This window comes from Ixodes scapularis, unplaced genomic scaffold (genome assembly GCF_016920785.2).
Source record: "Ixodes scapularis isolate PalLabHiFi unplaced genomic scaffold, ASM1692078v2 PGA_scaffold4__175_contigs__length_147842914, whole genome shotgun sequence".
In the NCBI taxonomy this organism is placed as follows: Eukaryota; Metazoa; Arthropoda; class Arachnida; order Ixodida; family Ixodidae; genus Ixodes; species Ixodes scapularis.
Genome location: NW_024609879.1, coordinates 56397751 through 56422732, shown reverse-complemented (window position 1 = coordinate 56422732; position 24982 = coordinate 56397751). Strand labels below are relative to the sequence as shown.

Sequence of the window (24982 nt, the reverse complement as noted above, 5' to 3'; positions counted from 1 at the left end):
TATATATATATATATATATATATATATATATATATATATATATATATATATATATATATATATATATAAAGAGAGAGAGAGGTGAACTACACGATGCTACACGAGCCCCCAGACGCCGCCCCCATACATCAGATATACTTCCAGAGACCCTGGTTGCGAAGCCTCACATCGTTACTGACGACGACGCGCTCCCCGTTCATCGATCGCCATACCGATTCTCCGTCAAAAAAAGGCAGGTCATCCAGGATCAAGTGCAAGGAATGCTGAACGACTACATAATCCAGCCTTCAAGCAGTCCGTGGGCCTCTCCAGTCGTACCGGTTAAGAAGAAGGACGGAACGTTTAGGTACTGCGCGTACTACCGGCAGCTGAACGCGGTGACAAAGAAAGACGTCTACCCACTCCCCCGCATGGACGACACACTAGAGCGGCTGCGCCACTCTCGATATTTTTCATCGATGCACTTGAAGAGCGGCTACTGCCAGATCGAAGTCGACGAAGAGGACCGAGACAAGACAGCCTTCGTTACGCCGGATGGATTGTAGGAGTGCAAGGTGATGCCCTTTGGACTATGCACGGCACCAGCAACTTTTCAGAGTGTCATGGACACCGTACTGGCAGGACTAAAGTGACAGAGCTGTCTCGTCTACCTCAACGACGTCGTAATGTTTCCCGCTAACTTCGACGAGCACTTGCGACGACTCTGAGCTGTTCTCCAAGCCATACGGACCGCCGGACTCGCCTTCAAGCCGTCAAAGCGTCGGTTCGCCTATGACAAACTGAAGTTTATAGGTCACGTGGTTAGTAACGAAGGCGTTCGCCCAGACCCAGAGAAGACTCGCCCCTTCGCAGCATTTCCAGCGCCGACAGAGAATTATGAAGGCCTTGCGAAGGTTCCTTGGGCTATGTGCCTACTATCGACGCTTCGTTCGGGATTCCGCAAGGATTTCCGCATCCCTCACAAACCTCACGAAGGACGCCGAGAAGTCCGAATGGGCCGAGGAGCAGCAGCAGGCATTCAACGAGCTGAAGCGACGATTCCGGACTCCTACTGTTCGTTGACATTTCGATCCGAATTTCGAAAACGACATTTACACGGACGCAAGTAACGCAGGACTAAGGCGTTCCCTTGTTCCCCTTCTCCAGGGATTAATTTCGTCATCGCCTACGCAAGTCGGACAGTGTCCAAGGCCACGGTGTAAGATACACTCTTTAGATGAGGACACGGCGGGACTGAACGCCCGGCGCGAGGAATCAGATAGTGTTCGTTCGACGGGCATCCGAAAGGCTGCATCATTCCGCGGCCACCGTGCCCGCGGCTGACAGTGTCGCCAGCAGCCAAACGGCGAAACTGTGCGAGAGCGAAAACAATTATCTCGTTGCCATGACACTCCGGTACACTGTGGTCTTTCTGCGCGAGCGACAACCTCGCTGGAGCTCTGCGCGTGTGGAGCATGAGGCGGCACGAGCCGCATTTGCCGTTCCCACGGGTCGACTAGAGCCACTCTATATGGCAGCTACGCTGCCATATCGAGTGGCTCTAGGGTCGACGAGTCATCTACCGGCGCCGCGCTTGACACCATAGTGAGAGAGAAAAAGAGAGAGAGTGAAAAGCGAACTTTATCTGCACTGCGCGAGGAACGCGCTGTCTTCACCTGAAGAGTATTATCTTACACCGTGTCCAAGACGGAGAAAAATGACTCCGCGACTGTGAAAGAATGCCTTGCGGTCGTCCTTGCAAGCACGAAGTTTCGTCCGTACTAGTATGGGAGCCCGTTCCGCGTAGTCAGGGGCCACCACTTGCTCTGCTGGCTTGCGAACCTCAAGGACCCGTCAGGACGCCTCGCTTAATGGAGTCTCTGACTACAAGAATTGAACATGACTGTGGTCTACAAGTCAGGCCGCAAGCACAGCAACGCCGACTGCCTGTCCAGAGCCCCCATCGATACACTTTCCGGCAGCAGCGACGACGGTGACGACGAGTGCTTCATAGGCGCAGTGAATACCAATGACATGGCACGACGTCAACGACACGATCACTGCGCGCAGTAATAGAGCACCTGGAAGGGCGCGGAGGTACCATGCCACGTGTTTTCTCACGAGCCCTGCCGACCTTCGCCATTCGACAAGGTGCACTCTACAAAGAGAAGTTCGGGGACAACAACTCGCCATGGCTGCTGGTAATCCCGACCGAACTTTGAGAGGAGATCTTTCAAGCCAGCCACGACGACCCAACGTCCGAATACCTCGGTTACAGCCGGACACTGGCCCGTATTCGTGAAAAGTATTATTGGCCCAAGCTCCCCAAAACGGCCCACCTATGGGAGGGATTCACTGGACGCCATATTTGAGGGCGATGTTTAGAGCGCATGCTCAGAACGAGCTCACATTAATAGCCTGCTAAGACCGGCAACCTTGATGGCGCTAAATGCACGCTCCAAAAGGACTGCGGAAGCTGGCCGTCAGCACGCGCTCAGCAGCAGCGCACACGGATATGGCCGTTAGTGAATACTCCCTATAGGAAGCATTCACTGGACGCCATATTTGAGGGCGATGTTTAGGGCGCATGCTCAGAACCAGTTTACATTAATAGCCTGCTAAGACCAGCAATCTTCATGGTGTGGAACGCAAGTTCAAAAGAACTGGGGAAGCTCGCCGTCACCACGCGCTCAGCAACCAAGCACACAGATATGGCCGCCTATGAATACGTGAATACTCCCTATAGAAAGTATTCACTGGCGGCCATAGCTGTGTGCGCGACTGCTGACCGCGTGCTGATGGCTAGCTTCCAGGGTTCTTTTGCAACGTGCATTCCACACCGTCAAAATGGCCGGTTTTAGCAGCCTATTAATGGGGGCTCGTTCTGAGCATGCGCTGTAGACAGCACCCACAAATATGGCGTCCAGTGAATACTCCTTATACACACGATCATGCCACGAGCGCCAGCGACGCAAGAAACCTCCGACGAGACCGGCCGGTCTCTTGCAGCCAATTCCTCCGCGAACTGCACCGTTCCACAGATCGGAATGGATCTACACCTCCCTTTTCCGCCACCGACGTTGGGAAACCGCTGGATAATCGTTGCCACAGATTATCTCACCCTTCCTTCAGGGACTGCTGTGGAACACGCCACGTTTTTCATCCAGTCCATCGTTCTCCGGCAGGGCGCTCCCGAAGTTCTGATCTCAGACCGTGGATCATCGTTCATGGCATAGCTGGCGCAAGATATCTTTCGTCTCAGCCACACCAGCCATCGTCGCACCACGGCGTACCACCATAAGACCAACGGGCTGACGGAGAGACTCAGCAAGACCATCGCCAACATAATCTCCACGCACAAGAAAGGGACGAGGTGTCGCCGTACGTCACATTTGCCTACAACACGGCCGTGCAAGACACCCACCGGGTGAGACCCTTTCAACTGGTTCATGGTCACAAAGTAACGATAATGCTGGACGCAATGTTACCCCACGAACCGGCTGTCTACGGAAGTGGCGACGCGCAGGTGGTTGCCCAATGGGCAGAAGAAAACCGTCAGCTGGCCAGACTCCGGATTAAAGCCCAACAACTTCTCGGCACTGGACGCTACAACCTTCGTCGTCGGGACGTCCACTTCCAGCCTGGAGATAGGGTGTAAATGTGGACACCGATTCGCCGCCGTGGTTTCAGTGAGAAACTCCTGAAACGGTACTTCGGAGCAGTGTTGGAAGTAACGGCGTTACCGGTAACCGTTACTTTTTTCGGTAGTATAGTAATGTACTCGTCACTACTTCAAAACAGTAACGAGTAACGTACTTACGGTACTTATTTCGAGAAACGGGTAACGTACTTACGTTACTCGTTACTAATTCCCAAATTAAAGAACAGAAACTACGCTTCAATTTCTCTGTGTTTTTAGGCGTCAAGCCACGTGAATTTTCGGTTTTTTCGCGTTTTTCTTGGCTTTTCCTCCCGTGAGTATTTAGGTGAAACCGTAAAAAATGATCAAATAAATATGTTAAGTTTTTCCATGAACATGTTTCTTGAAATATGGCGCTTATGCATACCTGTACTGTCAAAACAGTGAATCCTGTTAACTCATAATTTAACAAAAGTAACGCAGAAGTAACGTGCGTTACTTTTTATCGGTAATGGTAACGGTAACGTGTTCCTAATACTGTGAGTCAACGTAGGTCGATAACGCGTTTCTTTTATTTGCAAGTAACGAGTAACATATTTCGTTGCTTTCTTCGGTAAAGCCTACAACAATGCTTCGGATCCTACAAGGTACTTCGACGACTCGGAGATCTGAAATATACGAGGTGATGCCCGACGGAAAAAGAACATCATCACGCCGCCCACCACGACCTGAATTCGCCCACGTAGTGCCTCAAGCCGCACTATGATTGATAGGACTGTGGTCCTGTGCTACGTTTTATAGGACAGTATTCTACCAGCCTCCGTATTTTCCCATTCTTTTGTTTGGTTTGCTCTGTTTCCTTGCAGGTTGCATCGGGACGATGCACTTTTTTAAATGGGGCTAGTGATGCCGCGCGGGCAGCTGGCCGAGTAGAGCGCGCCCGTGACCGAACGGTTATCGTTTTTGGCTCCCACGCCAAGAGCCGAGGTTCAATGCCTATAGCGGAGGCACCTTTTGTTATTTTTTCTAATTGTCGCATTCTGGTAAATTCGAGAACTTTCTTGCACGTTCGAGGTCGGAACGTTCTACACGCCGAATCTTTTATGCCGACCAATTGCTCGAGAAGCACAGGTGTATACAAAAGGAGCTTCCTCGTGGCGAGCCGTAGTCAGTCTCGCCCCAGCGTTCGGTCCTGCTGTATCGCGCATATCGACGCCTGCGACGCTAGCCTTTCTCTATTTCGTTTTTGGCACAAGTTTGCCCCATTAAACACTTACTTTCTTCAGTTATTCACCACCTCATCATTTGTCACTCGTGACAATATAACACGCGAAAATACGCCCACGCGCGCACATTCAACCCAGATACAAACGGAAACCCATACGAACATATTGTCGCGGACGACAAAAAAGTACACGGAGTGAAATTTGAACCTTATCATTTAATGGGGTGAGCTTGCGCCTGCAACTGAAACGAGAGGGGCACCGTGTATACGTACACGCATTCCATGACGCTGTTATAGTGCGAACAAAGCATCGGCGGTTTTCTCTGCCTTTCTCTCGGCATTCAAGGACTGTAATTAGAACTACTATAGCGGTGCTGAGCTGAGGCCCTAACTGGTAAACTTTGATGACCGCCAGTAACCTCTAAAAGTCAAAAGCTTAAAAGCGTCGATGTCGTGTTCGTGCTATTAGCCCCGAGAGCGAACACAAGCGTCGCTGCGGTCGCCGCGCCCTGATTGGGTGAGGTGTACCGTGACGTCAGGGTGATGACTCCGCTCCGCGATCTCGCATCGGCTCGCTTCCCAATCCCAGCACCGGTTTCCTGCTTTGGCGTTGTGTGCCGCAAGCTCTTCGAGGAGCTGGACTTCGTTAACCTGGTGTACAAAACGTTGAGTCAGGCTGATATTGACGTGCTTCCGTACATTTTATAAGCCTGCTTGTCCCTTTTACCTTTAAAATTGGGTTACAAATCCCGAAAGCTATCGGCGGAGGCCATTCCGCCGATGAACCTCCCCGTCCGTCCACACGACACAAGGCAATTTTGCAAGGTTTCGGTGAAGCGGTGGCGCAAGTGTTTCAGACGCTGCAATTCTGTTCCTTGCATGTTCATGATTTAGGACGACATTACATTCCGCTTTCAAGGTATTTGAGGTGGCATTTATATCATAGGCCTTTGGGTGGTGCGGCAAATTAGCTCGCGACCCCGACTTTGCGCTGCCACTCTGCATGGGTTCGCAGATGTTTTAAAGGCCCTGTGTCTGATTATCTTTGAAGAGCTCGTGGAACAGAGTTGTTTTACGTAAATGTAGCTTCTTCGTGAATTAATTATATAGTTTATACACGTATACAGGCATATTTCTTAGAAGATGCACAACTACTGGAAATTAGTATGGTAGCAGCAAAAACGGCCTAATTGCTCTAGTCGCCTGTATGATATGTATTGAACTGCCCAAAATATGCAGAGCAATAGTGCCGTAATTTGGAATGTTTATACTTTTTCCTGACATTTTTATTCCAGCTTTGGGTATTCGTAAAATACACCGTTTAGTCTGAATTGTCATTTCCAATTAAAAGAGACTCTGCTGCAGGTCTCCAAAAGCTTCCTCAGCCTCCAAACTCCCGAGAGCTGGACTCTCTGACAACGCAGGAAAACAGGAGTAAAAGCAAGCATTCGAACGTCTGCCCAGTGGTAGATGCAGCCCTAGTAGCCGAAAATGTGGAACCTGGGAAGGGCGACAGTCTGCGTGAGGAAGCTTCTAGTATTTTAACTTCAGAACAATTCGATTTAAGTAAAATCTCAATTTTAGGGCTCAAGGGACTATTAACGAGCTAGACACCTTCGCTTACGTTTGATATACACTACTTGAGGGTTGATAAAAACAAGTCCGCAGATATTACCCGTATAGTCCATTGAAATACTATCCGAATGCAGCAAAGTTTAAATGCGAGCAATATATATAATAAATGTTTCTTGTTTTTTTTTACTTTGACCCTGCACTTGGGCTGTCTTGTGATTCTGTCCCCATGGCCCAGACTATATTTAGCATGTTGCTCGAGCGGTATGCAGCTTTTCTGCTTCGGCGATCTTGTTTAAAAAGAGAGATACAAAAAGAAAATAGTATACATAATCTGCCAATTCATTCAGACCATCAGCAGCATTTCTTGTGCGAGATGTAAATCTATAGTGATGCTCCTGCAATTGTGGCCATATTTCTTTATTTTCATATACCAGTTGCGATTCATGCGTTGCCTGCCCTGTCAACCATGCTTAAAATGTTGGTTGAAGTATCGCCTGTAGCTACAGACCATACCTTAATAAAGGCACATATAAAAATTTACACTTCCTACGAAAAACGCGCAAAAAAGAATTTAAATAGAAACGAGCGCGCCGACAGCTAGCGTCGTCACGGCCTCCACAGGGCGAGCAGGGCGAGTCGGGGAAAAATTCTCTCCTCGCCGTGACGTCACTCCGGTTTGTCATAAGGGGGCGCCACGCGAACTTCTCGGGGCTAATGGTCAGTTTCAGGTTAAGAGAAGTATTCGAGGGAAAGGAGGGCTGGTGAGGAGGAAGCAAACGGAATGCTGAAAAGGAAAGAAGGAAACCTCCTCCTCTCTCCAGCGTTCCATCTGGAGAGACGGAACGCTGGAGAGAGGAGGAGGTTTTTCACCAGGAAACGTGGGACGATGACTGACCAGAACTTCCAACGACAACTGCTGTGAAAGCTTAGTAAGGGGTGAATGACAAAAAGAAACGAAATGTAACCACTTTGAACACATGTATGTAGAGTGACCACCCGTCCCGCGACTCGCGGGACTGTCCCGCATTGAGAGCGCGTGTCCTGCGTCCCGCAAGAAATACCAAAATCTTTAAAATGTCCCGCATTTCACATTGTCGTACCATTCACTACGCAAATTATGGTGCTTCCGAAGAACGGGCCACGGGGTAGCGCGGAGGTCGCTGATAAACATGTGAATATCGATGGTATGCCATTTTCTATACAAGTCGTTCTTGCAGGAAAAAGGCGCGCATGTGCCGTTGTGCCTCTCCCCTTGATGGCAAAATATTCCGAGCGAAAATTGTTCGCCAAAAGTTGCAAAATAACCTATTGTAAATATTTGCCAATCATACTGTGTCATGCCCAAGGGTTGTTGTGGAAAGCTCTTTTTTTTTTAGTAAAGACGGCCACACAAAACAAAAAACCTGCAACTCACAAGGGTCGAAAAAACAACAACGTAAGGCTCTAATTTTGTGTGAAAGCATGTTAGTATAAGAGTAAGTATCGACAGGATACAATAGGCCGCTAAAGATTTACTATTTCTTATTTCCATTTCATGCATTGGGGTCTGCTGCAGTCAATTTTTATGTTTTCAACTTAGACACCCATAATAAAATATTCACCATTAAAATTACACAAAAATACATCACTGTCAATGAAAATTATTGTAGCTTCATTGCCGCCACACAATTTTCAGGTATGCTTTCGGAGAGCACAGGATATCGGGGTACGCGTGATGGTGAATTTTTTTAAATACCTTTTTTCTTGAGGGATGAAAATAACGTCCTCCTTTTACCTTCCCCGTCCCACCCGACCCCCTCCTGCTCCTCCCCTCCCTCCCTCCCTCCCTCCCTCGCCCCCCCCCCCCCCCCCCGCCGTTCATTGTGTCCCGCATTTCGCCTGCCAGAAGGTGGTCACCCTAAATGTATGCCTTTTTTAGAGCGCAGCTCTTAGGGGCCCGTTCCCGGCTTGAGCGGCGTCGCCGTCGGCGTCGGCGTCGGCGTCGGCGTAACCGCAACCCTCGTAACCCTCGTGAGGGTTACGAGGGTTACGAGGGTTAATCTCATGAGGGTTACCCTCACGAGGATCACGAGGGCCACGAGGGTTACTTACCCTCGTAACCCTCACGAGGGTTACGAGGGTTTGTTACCCTCAAAAGGGTTACCTTCACGAGGGTTACCCTCACGAGGGTTACTTACCCTTGTAACCCTCACGAGGGTTACGAGGGTTAGTAACCCTCGTGAGGGTAACCCTCGTGAAGGTAACCCTTTTGAGGGTTACGAGGGTTAGTAACCCTCGTGAGGGTAACCTTCACGAGGGTTACCCTCACGAGGGTCACGAGGGTTACTCACCCTCGTAACCCTCACGAGGGTTACGAGGGTTAGTTACCCTCACGAGGGTCACGAGGGTTATGAGAGTTACCCTTACGAGGGTCACGAGAGTTACCCTCACGAGGGTCACGAGAGTTGCCCTCACAAGGGTTACTAGGGTTACCCTCACGAGGGTCACGATGGTTACCCAGGTCGTGACCCCCCCTGGGGTCACGTGACCTGGGGATACCCCCCGAGGTCACGTGACCCCCCGTTGACGTCATAGGCACTGATGACGTCGTCAGTGACGTCACTGATGACGTCACCGGCATCCGCATCGTCATCGTCATCATCACTGATGACGTCATTAGTGACGTCACTGATGACGTCACCGGCATCCGCATCGTCATCATCATCACTGATGGCGTCATCAGTGACGCTACTGATGACGTCATCGGTATCGTCACGTGGCCCCAGGTCACGTGACCCCCCGACGTCACGTGACGCCCCAAGGTCACGTGACTCCCACAAGGTCACGTGACCACGTGACTCCACAAGGTCACGTGACCCACAAGGTCACGTGACCCCCAAGGTCACGTGACCCCCCGCCCCCCGAGGTCACTTGACCCACCCCCCAGTACCCTTCCCTCCTCCTCCTCAAGAGCTGCGCTCTAATTCGGCGTTACAGGGAGTTGTAAACGGCTTTCATTTTTTATTTCGTAATGTAAAGTTAAAAAAAGCAAAGTGTAAAGTACCCAATCAATTACAATCTGGAATTGTTTACTTTTGTTACTTTTTTTATGCTGTAAGCGATTACTGTAATCAGTTACAGTTTTCAATAAATTAACTTGTATTTGGTTAGTTTTCTTCAATAACGCATACACTGATGCGTGCACATACGAACACAAACGGTCACACAAACATCACGCACTTGGGCATACATGCATGAAAAAAAAATGAAAGCCGTTTACAACTCCCTGTAACGCCGAATTAGAGCGCAGCTCTTGAGGAGGAGGAGGGAAGGGTACTGGGGGGGGGTCAAGTGACCTCGGGGGGCGGGAAGTCACGTGACCTTGTGGGAGTCACGTGACCTTGGGGCGTCACGTGACGTCGGGGGGGTCACGTGACCTGGGGCCACGTGACGATGCCGATGACGTCATCAGTGACGTCACTGATGACGCCATCAGTGATGATGACGATACGGATGCCGGTGACGTCATCATTTACGTCACTGATGACGTCATCAGTGATGATGACGATGCGGATGCCGGTGACGTCATCAGTGGCTATGACGTCAACGGGGGTTCACGTGACCTCTGGGTGTATCCCCAGGTCACGTGACCCCCCCGGGGTCACGTGACCTGGGTAACCATCGTGACCCTCGTGAGGGTAACCCTAGTAACCCTTGTGAGGGCAACACTCGTGACCCTCGTGAGGGTAACTCTCGTGACCCTCGTGAGGGTAACTCTCGTGACCCTCGTGAGGGTAACTCTCGTGACCCTCGTGAGGGTAACTCTCATAACCCTCGTGACCCTCGTGAGGGTAACCCTCGTGAAGGTAACCCTTTTGAGGGTAACTAACCCTCGTAACCCTCGTGGCCCTCGTGATCCTCGTGAGGGTAACCCTCATGAGATTAACCCTCGTAACCCTCACGAGGGTTACGAGAGTTGCGGTTACGCCGACGCCGACGGCGACGCCGACGCCGACGCCGACGCCGCTCAAGCCGGGAACGGGCCCCTAAGAGCTGCGCTCTAAAATACAGACTCACAAACAGGTACGTACGAACACAAATACCAACACGTAAACAGACTGACTCCACAGAGAGACACACACAAAAACACTCAGTCTCACGAATGCAAACACCGACAAAAAGTACCCTGTTAAGGTGCTTTCCAGACTTGTGCCTATCTCAAATACTCTACTCAAGATACTGTATTTCAAATACTCTTTGAAGTATCTCGGTGTCTTGCAGATACTTTTGATCGAGAGTATTTGATACTCTTCTCTTAATAACATTTCTGAGTGTCTTGTACTCATTATCTTAAATACATTTTTGACATTTCGCTATTTTCCAAGTTTTTCGGATGAAGTGGTGTGGGCGTGCCACGCGCAAACGTGAACATTCTTTCGAGCAACCAAATCCTGTTGCTAGCTCCGATTAGCTACGTAGACTTAGATTGAGCTCGTGAAAACATCGCTTTTTTAACTCTTAATTCAGCCCAAAATTCGTACAATGAAGTTTTTCCCCTCGCCTTCCCAAAATCGCCTTTTGTTTCCTAGAGTTTCCCCCGAAAAATCCTCAAACAAAGGGGTGGTTTTACACAAGTAAAGATCGCCAAACTAAGGCGCAAAGCAGACCAGGAGAGGACCTACGACAACAATGCAGACTTGAGTGCCAAGAAAAAAACAAATAGAGGAAAATAAGAAGTGAACAAAAAACTTTTTTTTCATTTTGCTTTTTGTATATTTGACCCCGCTACGGCAAACGTCAAGGTTTTCTTCTTTTTTTTTTGTCGTCAGTTTGTCATTTATTGGTCTCGCGAACACTGTTCCCCAACGAACATTGATAAGCAGAGAACAGGACAGGAAACGAAGTATGAGCTGGATGGCCTCTCAAAATGCCAACAAAGCGTCCCCCAATGTTGAGAGCCTTTCTGAACGCAAACTACTTAAAGAAGGTGCGAAGACTGCCGTGGCTATTATGTGGGTTCTCTTTGTTATTCATTCACTCATATCCGTATCCCAAGTTCGTTTATAATTAACTTCCCATATAGGGAATATGGATTGTAGTTAAACGATGCGTCTAAAGTGCGCCGCAGGACGTGATATTCAGCGATGTCGTCACCATTGGCGAGGCGCTCTAACCCGTTTGTTGCGCTATACACCTCGTTGTTTACCCAATACAAGGCCCGTACACATGCCCACAGGCCTTGTGTGCATGTTCATGTCATCTTCTTTAATAGAGCGCGGGGCACAGTGTAATGTAAAAACACTAACAATAAGCGAAGTGGCGTCAAGTGCCACATCTCTCCCCAGAGCAGTCGTCAGAGGATGCGAGCTTGACCTACTTGGGATTTTGTGCTGAGCTGGGCACTTTGCATGCTACATTGTTCATGCAGGCCGGAATGGTAACAAAAGAGACCCTCCTCCCCCTCACCGGAGAACACGAACTCTAGAACATACCCGAACGCTGACGCCGCGTTCGGGTATCTCAGCCGAGCACCGAGTCATTGTATTCGTTGTCTCGATCCGTGTAGTCCTCAAGTTAACCGCTTGGGGCGCCACGGTTTGATATCCTCCGCAATAGCTAAAGCGACCTCTTTCTTGTTGTCCCAGGAATGCTTTTTAACTAGGATTCCGTGTCTTATGGGTTTATTTCTCGTGAAATTCGGAGGGTGTTTTCGGAGTTTATTTTTCGCTGAGAATTCGGGGTTCATCGGAGTTTTTTTTGGTGAGATATCCAATTTTTTTTTAAATTCCGAGTTCTTTTTTTATTGCGTAAAGTTAAAAATAATAATTAAAAAAAAGGTCCGGGTACCATCACCCGTTGTCTCGAAGGAACCTCGACGTGTTTCAAGGCAAACCCCTCTCGACAGTAGTTCTAGATTTCAAAGGAAACTGAAGTGAAATCTCCTCGGGACCACTGACCCAGTGCTTTTATAAAGTTTAGTTGTAAAACTCCGTCTTTTTTGCTGTTTATTTTGCCGCTACGACTTCGAAATTCTGAGATTTTCGCACAAATCCTAATTGACGCAACATATACCGGCGAGTGTTTTTTTTTTTTTTTTTTTTCGGATTTATCCGAAAACACAAAAGCCTATTTAGAACATGTATCAGTGATTGCCACGCGCGTTGCCGAGCGAGCGCATGGCCAAATGGTTACCACGCTTGGCTCTCGCGCGGAGTCTTTCGGTTCCATACCAGGGGAGCGGACTCCTCTTTTATTTATTCTTTCAACGTGACATTCTCGTAAGTTCGAAAACCTTGTCTTTTGATCGAGTTATGAATGTGCTACGCGCCGAATTCGTTCTCCGTCGAACGTTCCACAAACCCACGGGGGTACAAAAGGTGCTCCGAGTGGCGGTCCGGACTCTCACCCCAGCCCTCGATGCCGCTGTTTCGCCGACATCGACGCCTGCGACGCTATTCTCTGTTGTCTCGGGCACAAGTTCGCCCCCTGAAACTTTTAGTTTCTTCAGTTGTTCGCCGCCTCATCATTTGTCATTCGTGACAATGTCCTGCGTCTTTTGCGTGCTAATGAACCATTCTGGTAAACCAGATTTGCGCAGATGTATAATTGTCGTTGTTACTGACGTCGATACAAATTACGCAATGCGGAAATATCTTCAAAGGTAATTGAACTACATTTCTATGTATTTGTACTCTACTCAAGATACTTTACACTGAAAGTAACTTGAGCAGTATTTTACATACTTTATGAAGCAGGTATCTAGTAACTTAACTCGATTACTTTTCTCGAGTATTTTGTCCAGCACTGGTGTTTTCACAGCGGCGTTGGAATCGCAACCGCGAAGCGGATCCGCTTGTTTTCGTCATCAAGCATGCGTGGAATTCTATTGGATCTTTAAGCAACCGCGTTCGCATAGACCATTCGTTGTCGAGCAAAGCGGAAGGAGAGTACTCTTTCACGAAACATTTAGGTTTACTCTAGTTGAGAACCGTTATTTATTACGATCCAACCAGCAACTTCTGCTAAAAAGACCGAAAAAAAGAACGACTGTCAACGTTAAAGCGAGGGATTTATTAATTAGACGATGGTCGCGACAATCCTCGACTGAGAGCCGCGGAGGAACAGGTGCGGCGCATAGTTTCCCAACGCTGCCAAGGTAACGCGTACGCACACCCAGCACAATACCGTTTCACCGTAACGTACGCGCAAAGAAATTGAAAGCACAAAGTGCACAATAGTGCTCTATACTCCGTTTCACAGCGAAGGCACAAAGACCACGAGTGCCATGAAGATGCCCTTATGGCGAAGCTCCATTAGCTTCATGGTCAGGTAGAACTCTCAAGATTTGGCGAGCAAAAGAAAATATTTATCGGTCGTGCTTCGATTGCGTGTCATTACGCTTTTTCACATTGCTCGCGGAAGGTTAGCTGGCAGATCTTTATTGGTGAAGTAAGATTTCTAGGAAAATTATATCGAGAAGAAAAAGAGCTGCAAGAAAAAACACTATTGTCGTTTCCACAGCGCGAGCACCATTATTGTTTTAAGCCTGTTGCGTTATTTCGGATGTTCTGTTACCACGCGAGAATAGATGCTGACGCACGCTTAATTGTGAACGACCGTGACTCGTGCGTAATGGAATGCTGCACTGAAGACTGCTGCAGTGCACTGCAGTGGCGCCATGGGCGCCCCCTGGACGAGAGGGCAAGCCCGTTGAGTAGTAGCGTCGCTTTCAGTCGGACTTAAAGTGAATCTAAGTACGCGCCGAGAAGCTAACGAAGAGTAGGAGACGTGAACTCGCAGGTACGTCAAAACGCCGAGCTCTGGAATGATTGGAATGATTGGTGGGTACATGTAGGGTGCCTTCATGTCCGCTTCGCCTCGGGATGATATGCCATCTGGCCATTTTGTTCCGAACATTTTTTTTTTTTTATTCGAAGGGCGTGATAAAGTATGTCCCTCCACGCGCTCTTGGCGTTGACCGTGCTACGGGAACATCTTCTTTTTAAACCATTTCCTTGTAGTTTTCCTCCGAACGCGTGCTGTCGGCATCGGGCACTACAAAGGCTGGCATCACTCTAAACAGAAGGGCATTGAGGCATTTTCGGTAAATCTAAATCTTAGGGCTGGGCGTCCATTAAAAGTTTTAACCCGATTAATCGCCATCCTTTAATCGATTAATTAATCGATTAATCGGTCTGGTTCATTTTCCTGCATAATATTTTTAAAAAGTCAAAATTAATATTTGTTTCTTCTTTTTTTGCTTTCGCTGATTATGGGGTAAAGGCCACAATATACAATTTTGATTGTGAATCAACCTCGATGTTTAGTTAAGAACATGTTCAAAGGTAATTCACACACAGATTATTACTCCTGCGGCATGAGGCGAAGAGGACCGCTGGCATTCTCCGGCATGAGCGACCTCCATTGATTCTTCACGATCGTCTCTGCTGCGCTAAATGGGCACTCGACCGGCGTTCAAGTGGCCGGAACACGTGTAACCTTCTGCACTGGTGATGAGTTACGAATCTTGCCTTTACAGTTTAGCTTAGGCAGAATTTTGACCTAAAGTGTGCCCTTCATACAGGTATACTCGTCCGTCTGCTTGATGAAAGTCTGTAATTTTTACTTTTTTTGATTCGTAAAAATTTTACCGGTTAACCGGTTAAAAAAATTAATCGCGTTTAAAGCATTAGTCAATTAATCGTTAGGTTAATCCATCAATTTCCCAGCCCTACTAAATCTATAGAATATTTACTGGACGCCATATTTGAGGGCGATGTTTAGGGTGCATGCTCAGAACGAGCTCTCATTAATAGCCCGCTGAGACCAGCAATCTTGATAGTGCCGAATGCACGTTGCAGAAGCACTGCCGAAGCTCGCCGTCAGCCTGCGCTCCATTTCACAAACAACTGCAGTGCAAACAAAGGCATGAGCACGAGCGCGTGGCTTTGGAAAGCGCCTCCTATATGCACGAGTTCTCGTACACACAAGAGCATTCGGCTGAGCTATATAGGGTCACGCGCCTGTGCCTTTGTCTTTGCTGCAGCCATTTGTGAGATCGAGTATCGGACTTTGTCTCCGTCGAACGCAACAAAGCGCCGACCGCTGGCGTTCGGCATTTCGCTTCCGCATTCAAACGCGTTCGACGAGTGCAGTGGAGAAAAACGCAGCTAGCTTTCTGTCTACCCCCTAATCATTCCAATCGGAGCTGGCCGTTCTGACGTCCGGTGCGCGCTCTCGTTTCCTTCTCTTCCTCAGTTTTTGCGCGCATATACACTTCGTGAACTACGATGAAATCAGGTGTCGACACATAATTGACATCAGTGGCGTAGCAACTTGTTTTTGAGTGGGGGGGGGGGGGGCGCAAACCAGACCCCCCCCCCCCTTACCCCCCCCCCCCCCCCCCCCCCCGGACAGGGGACGGTGCCCTAGGTATCCCTGTGGCGCCGCCGGCTAGTGTTTGCCCTGCCCAGTGGTGGCTGTCTCAGAGGGGGGGGGGGGGGGGGGGGGCAAAACACATGCCTTCCCCCCGGTTGGTACGCCCATGATTGACATCCTAGTGTGAGCGGCACATCCGGGTTTTGTGTCGTTCTCGAAATAGCAGTCGTCGAAAGCTGTCTCGAATTGCACGAAGGTTCATAGGTGGAAAACGGGTCTGCCTTAAAAATGGAGTCTGCTTGTCTCAGTACACTCGTTTCAACACCCCAAGAAACAACATTCGAGTTCGCCATTTCTTCGGCACGAAGCGTCGCCGAACACCGACTAGCAAGGCACTCGCTCTCAGTATACGAGCTGCGCCAATTTCACGCCGAACGCTTGCACGGCCCTTGTGTCCACTACATGCTCAAAGCACAGGCCCTAATAATGGCGGACTCGGACCATTAGCGCAGTAGCTACTAATGGAGCGGAATAGAGCCACTAAATGAGCTACGCTTAGAGTATCGGCACTCCGTTCCCTGACGTTGTTGTCGGCGCCGCCATATTGGTGCTTGTGCAGAACAGGCGTAACTGCCGATAGTCATGCTTCAAAAGTGCGACTTCCTCAGCATAAGAGTCGGTGTTAGGAAGCTCATGCAATATTGCTTTGCTTTGTCGCGAACTGTTTAAACATTTGTGCAGGACGGAAAATCATTTACTGTAATTTCAGATAAAGCTTCAGATAACTGGCAACTATAATTTCAAGCCACAATATGGGCAAGTGTCGTTACTCTGAAGCGTGCCATATATAGTGGCACTAACACGGACTTTTGAAGAATGTATTTTTGAGGCAGTATTTCGTTACATATATGGAACGTATCACGATAAAAGAAAAAGAGAAATATCGCAGCACAGAGTCAGTGTAAACGAGATATCCACAGAATGTCGATAACGACTTCAGCGCGACGGTAGAGAAAGATATCCTAACGGTAGGAGCGGTTTCTTTGAGCACTTGCGCGCAAACGCCTGCGCAACTACACATAAAAAAAAGAAAAAGAGAAACGTCCCGCGGAGCAGCTTGAATGAAAGCGTACAACTCCGTGTACACGTTCTTCTCTCTTCCTCGTACGGACCAATCAGGAGAGAGCGCCGGCAGCGCCCCCCTCTTCATCCTCCTCCTCCTCCGTGCGAGCGCCAGGAACGAAAAACGCGAGCAAGCTCGCAGACGACTTCGAGCCGCCGTCGTCTGCTGTCGCGAACCTCCAGCTCGGCACGGCACGGCTCATTTCGACCGGCTTCCCCGCTACTTTGGATTACGGAAAGGAACACCGGTTTCCTCGCCTCTTCTCTTCTGTGCCCGCGGCGTTCTTAAGCAACGGCAGCAACCATGGACCTCATGTGCATCGAGTCTCCACATTTCGGCAAGGTTTTGAGGGCGCCGTCTGACAGCACCATCCTGGGTGACAGGACAGTGATGGCTGGCATGTTGGACCTCCAGTCCAGGTACACGGTCACTTGTGACTACTGCCGACAGATTCAGACCGAAGTCCTACCCCCGATGCGCAAAGTCCTCGCCCAGTGGATGTCCGAGGTAAGCACCCCGAAGCTTTATTTTGTTTTCTGTCTTTTCGATTTCGAAGTTTTAAAAGTAGTCTGCGGTTTTGGAAACTTTTTTTTTTTTTCGAATCTAATCGTACGACACCGTTATCCCATACTGCGCTTGCGCAGCAACGGGCAGCCGATGGAGACGCTTAAAAGGGCTGGATTCGTATGGGCCGATTGAAAATTGAATAGATCATAGTGACCGATCGAAACATAATAATATTAGTAAAAGTAATAGTAATAATCTTTAACAGCTCAGGAGAGTCATGGCACCGCAAAAAGACGACAGCCCGTGCCACGGTGACCCGCGGTGCCACGTCTAGTGAGGGTGATTTTGAGATGATATAATATACGACATGCAAGATGAGGAAGACTTGCTCTTGTAGACGTCGCCCGAAACCGGTGCGCGAATCTCGGGAGGTTCGGTGGCGGTTCATGCGAGTCAAGGTAACCTCCGTGGGGCTGTACGATGAAGGTTCAAGATGGTAACGCTTTGGTGGTTTGATGGCGGAGTCGCTCACTCGGGTGAAGGTGGACATGTTCTAGCAAAGTGCCATGGAAGCGCCGATGAACTCACGCGTGTTTTCTTTTTCTTTCGCAAGGTGTGCGAAGAACAGTCCTGCGAAGACATCGTGTTCCCCTGTGCGATGAACTATGTCGACAGGTTTCTGGCGAGGACAGACGTCAAGAAAAGCCAACTCCAACTCCTCGGTGCCGTGTGCCTGTTGATCGCCTCCAAGATGAGGACGTCTCGACCGCTGGCCCTCGAAGCACTCGTCTACTACACGGACTATTCGGTCACGGCGGAAGAGCTTAAGGTGAGCTTCGCTCAACTTCTGTTACCCTGACTAAGCTATTTATAATTTCTTGTCGGGGATGTGTGTGTGTGTGTGTTTGGGGGGGGGGGGGGGGGAAATAGGTGGATAGGCAATGGTGGCCTAGTTTCGAATTTCAGCGATTCGAAAAATCACTTTCGTGACTGGTACGGTTACGTGGTGAAGGTTTCCACGAGTATCCCTTGTAGGAATTGTACAGCTTCAGCAAAACTAACAGCGAAGTCGATTTCGCAGGCGCGTTCATGTGGTTTTGAACGACGCTGTCACTTGACGAGCGCGCTCGCGCACCAGGTTCGCTCTAAGCGTGGCGCCCGCCCAAGTACTATACTCCGTTTCACCTTACGTTGTACCGCAGCGAAGGCTAGAAGCGCGAGCTCATAGCGTTGGCAGCTGCCCTTGGTGCACGAGAGCTTGTGCCGCCGAGATGTGCTCTAGAGCTAGGAGCTCGCGCTTGTAGCCTTTCCTGTGGTACAACACAAGGTGAGAGAGTATAATACTATGTATTTTTATATTTTGTTTTTGCTGCGTATTGGCGTACACAGCCTTTGAGCTTTCGTTGCGTTCACAAATTAAAACTGCATAATCTATGTTCTCCGAAGAGACACAATTAACGATGTTGCCCCGAAAAGCTTCTTGAAACAGCTGAAGCCTGACAGTACGTAGTTTTTGTTTTCAAACTCAAAACATTACACGTCCAACAAACAACTCCCCCCATTTACGCACTTCTGCTACGATCACAGACAAAGAGAAGAGACAAAAGGCGCGATGAACGAAAGAAATGAGGCAAGAAATAATCAAGAACAACGCACAGACAGCTTCAGCTTTGCAATACCGTAGAAATCCAGCCACCAGCACAACCCAAAACAAAACTTTTCGCTCTCGGCGCGCCCGGCAACAGTGCAGCAATGCCAGTGCAGAAGCTGGCCTTGGTCTCCGCCACCGTGGTTTCCCCCATTCGTGCGGCACGTGGGCAGGCACGTCGCGCCCTTCTGAAGTGCTGCACCGCCGTCGAAGCACCACCGTTTTTTTTTGTTGTTTTTTTTTCTCTCTTCTCGCGCGTACTCCTAACTTTGTTTTTTCTTTTCACTTATACGTTCAGATGAGTGCAAAGTCCGTTCGCGTTTTCGCCGGCTTAGCTAGGAGAGGAGTGCAGTACTAATTAGCTGAAAGCGCTGCCTGCGTCTCCGAACTTTTCGGCGCTCGTACGGGACAGCTGTGTGCTACGTGGAGCGCGCTTCGTATTTATATATGATGTTTTAGTATATACTTTATCACAAAGGTGTAATGTCAGAGATTATTACTAAAAGGGTATGAGTGGTGAGACTGATTGTTCATCTCGTAGAACATTATTCGACGCCCGTAACCGCGTTCAACTGCTTTCTTTTTTAAGCAGAGATTTGCAGTTTTGATTTTACAAAGGAAGAGCAGAGCCCAGAGATTTCTCAACCATACGAGGTATAAGGTGATCCCATTGAGACACACTACAATTGCATCGTTTTGTTTTCTTTGTGGCCAAAGCAATTTATTTTTTAATCTTAAAGGTCGTTCGTAGCTTGGAGCTTTCTGTTTAGGTCGTTTTGTTGACTTGTGTGTACAAGTAAAACTGCATCATCGCAGATGCCTGGAAATTCGACCGAATGTAACCCCAACCCGTTAAGTGCGAGGCTGAAGCTTCCCTCGATGCTCAAACTAAACGCTCTGACAGATTTTGTTTTGTATTATTATTAAACAATGTAATGCAGGGTCCGCAAGTTGATAATGAATAAAAACTGACGCACAATAAGGTACGTCAGCTTTCCTTTTCGGCCGATTACGTTGCGATGATATCGCGATGTTATTGAACGAGCACCTGTAAGCAAATGATGTTATCGGGCGACGTTTACGTGACTCGCGGAAACTATAGCGGTGAACGGGATGAGCCCTTCCCACAAAGTCCTCCACTCATTCCACCCTGGCAGAGCGAACACCGGAGAGGTGGCAAGGAGAGACTTGCCTCCGCTCTAGCGATCGCTCTGCTCAGGTGGAAAGGGTGTAGAGCTTTGTGGGACCCTCCATAGGACATCATTACTGCCGCTTTCATTGATTATTCTTTCCGTTGCATACAAATCAAAAGAAGCGCCATTGCTATTTTCTTTCTAAATCCCCTGTGAACAGCAACGAGGGTAGAGGATCTTCAAGAATCTAAAGATGCGTTCGTTCAAGTGGCTTGCGATTAACTCGGACGCCTTCTTCCAGGACTCGGGGTTCCGATGAACCGGAGTTTGAGCCCTCTGCGATGGCGCAGCCCAGCCTGGAATGCTTCCGCGTCGTGCCACACATCCACTGCGCGCCGTACTGAAATGTGCAGACATTTTTCGTTGTTACCTTTTTTTTTTTTTTTTTTTTTTTCTGGCGCATTCAGCTTTTGGTTTCCGTCAGCTGGGCGACTCTTTTTCACTCTTTGGGCTTATCAGTATGTGACACATGATCGTATTGAGAAATCGTCCCGATTTCACGAAACGTTGAGTATCTGCCGTTTTTTTACGCAAGACCTCAAAAAATATAAAAATAAACGGAATGCGTGCTTTAAAGTTTTTGCCGACCTTTTCTTTTATTGTGTATTAAACAACGCACGAGATGGTTTTGTTTTTCTGACAATCTGGTTTACGGCTGCGTAGCACAAACTTTTGCGTCCATGAAGCCTCATCGTTCTTTTCTTCTTTTTTTTTTCCCCTCTTTTTTCTTTATGACCTAGTTTTTCTATAAAAACGAACAAACAAATGTCTTAACTATGCTTAGTTTGATCTTTCCGTGTCCTCTGAGGATGCTGCCCTTAAAAAGCCGACTGAAGCGTAGTAATTTCTTACCGATCGATGGATATTCACGTGGTTATGAATATGGATAATGTCGGGATTATCGAGCGATTGATAATTCTGGTATTACCAATCTATGCACAATCCTGCGATTATCAGTCGATAGATTATCCTATCCTTACTAATCGATGGAGAAATCGGGAACTATATCGATATTAACACATGGCTATGAGGGGATTATCGGCGATAGTGTGGGGATTATCGACAGATAACCTGAGAATTGATTCGCCGATGGGTACATGCATCCAGCATCGTGTAGTTTCTGACGCAAATGAACTTTATTATTAATAATATTTATATTATGTGACAGTTCTTCGGCGGTGGTTAATGCGACCTGTAGGGATCACGGCAGGGAAAGCTAAAGGCGGGCTACAAAGATTGAAAGAAAAGATAAGCGTATATTTTTCCAGCTAATCGGCACATGTGGCGGACGCGTCTTGGGAACATCACGATTACGTTATCTCGACCATCCGATTTCCCACCAGCCAGGCACCCTCCATTCCGCGTTTCGTTGTTTTAGTAAAGCCCTACGAGACCTCGCAGACTCTGCAAACTTGATCGAATCTAGAAACTCGATAAAGAAACACGGGACTCGTGATTCGGAACTAACCGATTAAGGAATGCGTTTTCACGCTGCGTCAATTATAATTTCCCCATACTACATGCGCCTAAATATGCGGTCGCTTTCGCTCTTAGGCCTATTTTCGACAGTACGATTATCACGTGGGCGCTTCTTAGGTCGGTGTTTAGCAGAGTTGTAAAAAAAAAATAGAGAGGTGCAATTTTTTCGGTTTTTTTTTTATGTAGTTTGCCGGGCGCGTAGTGCAGCTCTGCTATACTTCGTTTCAGCTTTGGTCCGAGCGTGGCCGATGTTATGACCCAAAGGGCCAATCAAAGAGCGCTAAAAGCGCAACGTCATGGCGTGCTCTCTGCGCTTGATAGGACTAGCCGGCAGAAGAGCGCGCACAAAGAGACGGCGAATCCCGGCTGGTCCAATCAACTGCAGAGAGCACGCCATGACGTTGTGCCTCTTTCGCTGTTTGATTGGCCCCTCGGCTCATAACATCGGCCGCGCTCGGACCGAAGCTGAAACGAAGTATAGGAAAGCACAAGGCCGCTTTTGCCAGCCCTCTTGCTCGGCTATACTCTTGGCTTAGATTGGATTGGCTTAGATGGTTATCTAAGCCAATCCAGTGCCGCGAGTCATGTGACCTTCAGGAGGGGCGCAGTCACGTGGTACTTTCAGAGGCGCGTAGCGGCTGCAGCCGGCACATATGCTGCTAGTATTGGCAATATAAAATAATTGTAACGAAGAGAACTAACGAGTCGTAGATCAAAACGCGTATACGATCTTTGGCCTATTCACGCAAGGCCGATGACTAACGAGAATGGTGTATCTGACGACGATAATAGGCGAGAGTTTTGACAGATGGCATTAAAAACGGTATACGTGAAAACGCAAAGTAAGTTTATCATATTAGGGAGTTCTCGTAGACCGCGTTTCTCCCTCCGCTAAGCCGTCCGCATGGAAGAAGCCGCTACTGCGCCTGCGCGCCGATGGCCTTGACTGTAGACTTTCGGTTATCGTAGCGAGTTACGGAGAGCGTTGCGGGACGGCGAAAACCATCTACGAAAACTCCTTATTTAAAGACGTCATTTGCGGGAATTACGAATGGTAATGCTAGTGATGCTAATGTTCAACAAATGATAATTTGAGAGATCGCGCGTTTTAATGCAGTTTTCTCTGATTCTTTCGCGTATCTTAAATTTCGCTTTTATTACGCGTGCAATGTTGTTGTTTTTTTTTTTTTTTTGTTTTTTTTTTTTTTTTTTAGCGTGATTATTTTTTGCGTTTATAAGAGCGGACTACCGGGCGACCGACCGGAACGCCTCCGCGGTTCGCATCGGACCCGCGGGGGACCCTGCCTTTTTCCGAATTTCGACCAAGTTCGACTTATGGGCAATGTTGTCCGGTTTCAACACAAAAGTGCAAAATTTTCGGGGAAAAAAATAGGAAGTAGTTTATTTTGTAATTTATAAAATGATTACAAATATTTACGCGATATACAAACAAAAAAGGCGGGTACTTTTAATGTTCTCGTTAGTCGGTAATGCGAACCAGCGAAACCATACACGCAGTAAATATTACACCTTTCCTCAGCCTGGTGGCGTCAGATCGTTTTCAAGTTTTCGCGCACGTGCACCGAAGTCGGCACTTTAGTCGAGCTCCACGTTGGGAAAGTTCGACAAGTTCGAACTCGAACCTCGGTAGTAGGTTTCGCACGCGACTCTGACGTCACGCTGCCGCGGTGGCACTGCTGTCGCTGCGGCGCAGACGCGAATCTCGTTTTTCCGCACGACGAGCAGCCCCTCATGTGGTGTGTGCAAAACGCTGTATAATTTCAAACAGCTCGTCGGCCTATGGTCTCGACTTCTCGAGCAATGCCTGTTGCGGTAGGCACTGTTGTTGAGGAGGGTACAGCCGCTTTGCTCTCCTGGCTATTGTTTGCTTTTCGCGCGAGCAGTCGTGCAGTCAAAACACTTGGCGCATTCGACGCTGCTGCGCGGTATATACCCGTGGAATGAAGCGTAACGCCACGCGCGGGAGTATCTTCGCAAGTGATGGATTTAGCTCCGTCCGGCACCGGCGCCTGGCAACCCGGGTCGCGCCGCTAAAAGAGGGAGAGGAGGCGGCGGGCAGACACCATGGCGGAGCGCGCGCCTAGTTTCGTTTTCGTTTTATCGCCCGCGTCTTTATTTCTCGCGACAGCCGGGCGCGCGCGGACCTCTTTTTCTTGCTGTTGCCGTCGACGCCGCATGCACCTAGCTATTCGCGCTCAGCAGTGCGTCATCTCCACGAGGTCATTGCACCGTTGCTACCCCGTTTGCGTGTTTGTTTGTTTTGCACTGTCGTCGTCGATCGACGGCTGGGAGCCATGCCTCGCGGGTTTACGACGGCTTGGCCTCCGATTGGCCGTTGGACAGGGCGGCACTAACGTTGTTACAGCACCGACATCCTGTTTCTACCCGGAGGGGGTTACCCATTCCCCTTGCACTCGAGTTTGTACTGTCCATCTCACCTTTGTGGACGGGAAGGGTTCTTAAAATGCCGCGCGAAAAGATCGGCATCTCTTTGTCGCCCGATAGCGAGGTGGGACAGGAGTGGTGGTCGTGACACTGAGGTATCTGGAGCGTCACGTGGTCTCTAACAGCTGACTCGAGGGTCGGTTTTTGTTGTCTTCTGGCCTTTGTCGCTTCCGTTATCTTGAGTTTCGGCAGGTGAATTGGCCATTGTCGATATGCCCTAAGCCTTTTGTGTGCCGCCACGCTTATTTATTTTTTTGTTTTTCTTTTCTGGAGGAATGTTTTGGTGCAGTTAGTACTCTGAAAGGTCGCTGCTCTCATCAGTCAAATGGTTTGGAAGCTGTCTTGGCGTCTCTTTCCGCCGCCGACATCTTAGAAAGCCAAACTTAATTCCGATAAAAAAAAAAATGTAAAAGTGATATCTACTGGACGGGATTGGGGGCGTTGGGGACCTGATCGCTTTTTGGCGACGCCCTCTTATAATTCCTACCTGCGACGTCATTGCCATGATTTGCCTCAAGGGTTGTGTTCCTGGATACCCATCCGAACAAGTTCGACAGTGTGTGCCACGAACGTAGTGGTAGCTTCCTGTAATCATTAGGTTTTCGTCAGCCACACCGTTGCTGCGTTCCACGCATAGACAAGACGCCGCCATATTGGTAGTTGGTCGTATAGACGATTGCAAGCTGGGCGACTGGCCGCCGCCATGTCTCTGCTCGAGCAGGCACGCCCGTGCGATTACGAGCTTGCCAAAGCTACGTTCACCCACGCGTTGCACGCGCTTGCACGCATG

The 24982-nt window shown here is 48.8% G+C and overlaps 1 protein-coding gene across 1 annotated transcript in view; it reads left to right on the top strand.

Annotated features, from left to right (window-relative positions):
- The first annotated feature begins 17211 nt into the window (after positions 1-17211).
- The window catches only part of LOC8031386 (G1/S-specific cyclin-D3-like), a 52192-nt gene continuing 44421 nt past the window's right edge, over positions 17212-24982 (top strand). Inside the window, exons 1-2 of the mRNA XM_002405345.4 lie at positions 17212-17406; positions 18020-18235. Of these exons, the coding sequence (XP_002405389.4) occupies positions 17212-17406; positions 18020-18235 (411 nt within the window). The remainder of the gene's footprint in view (positions 17407-18019; positions 18236-24982) is intronic.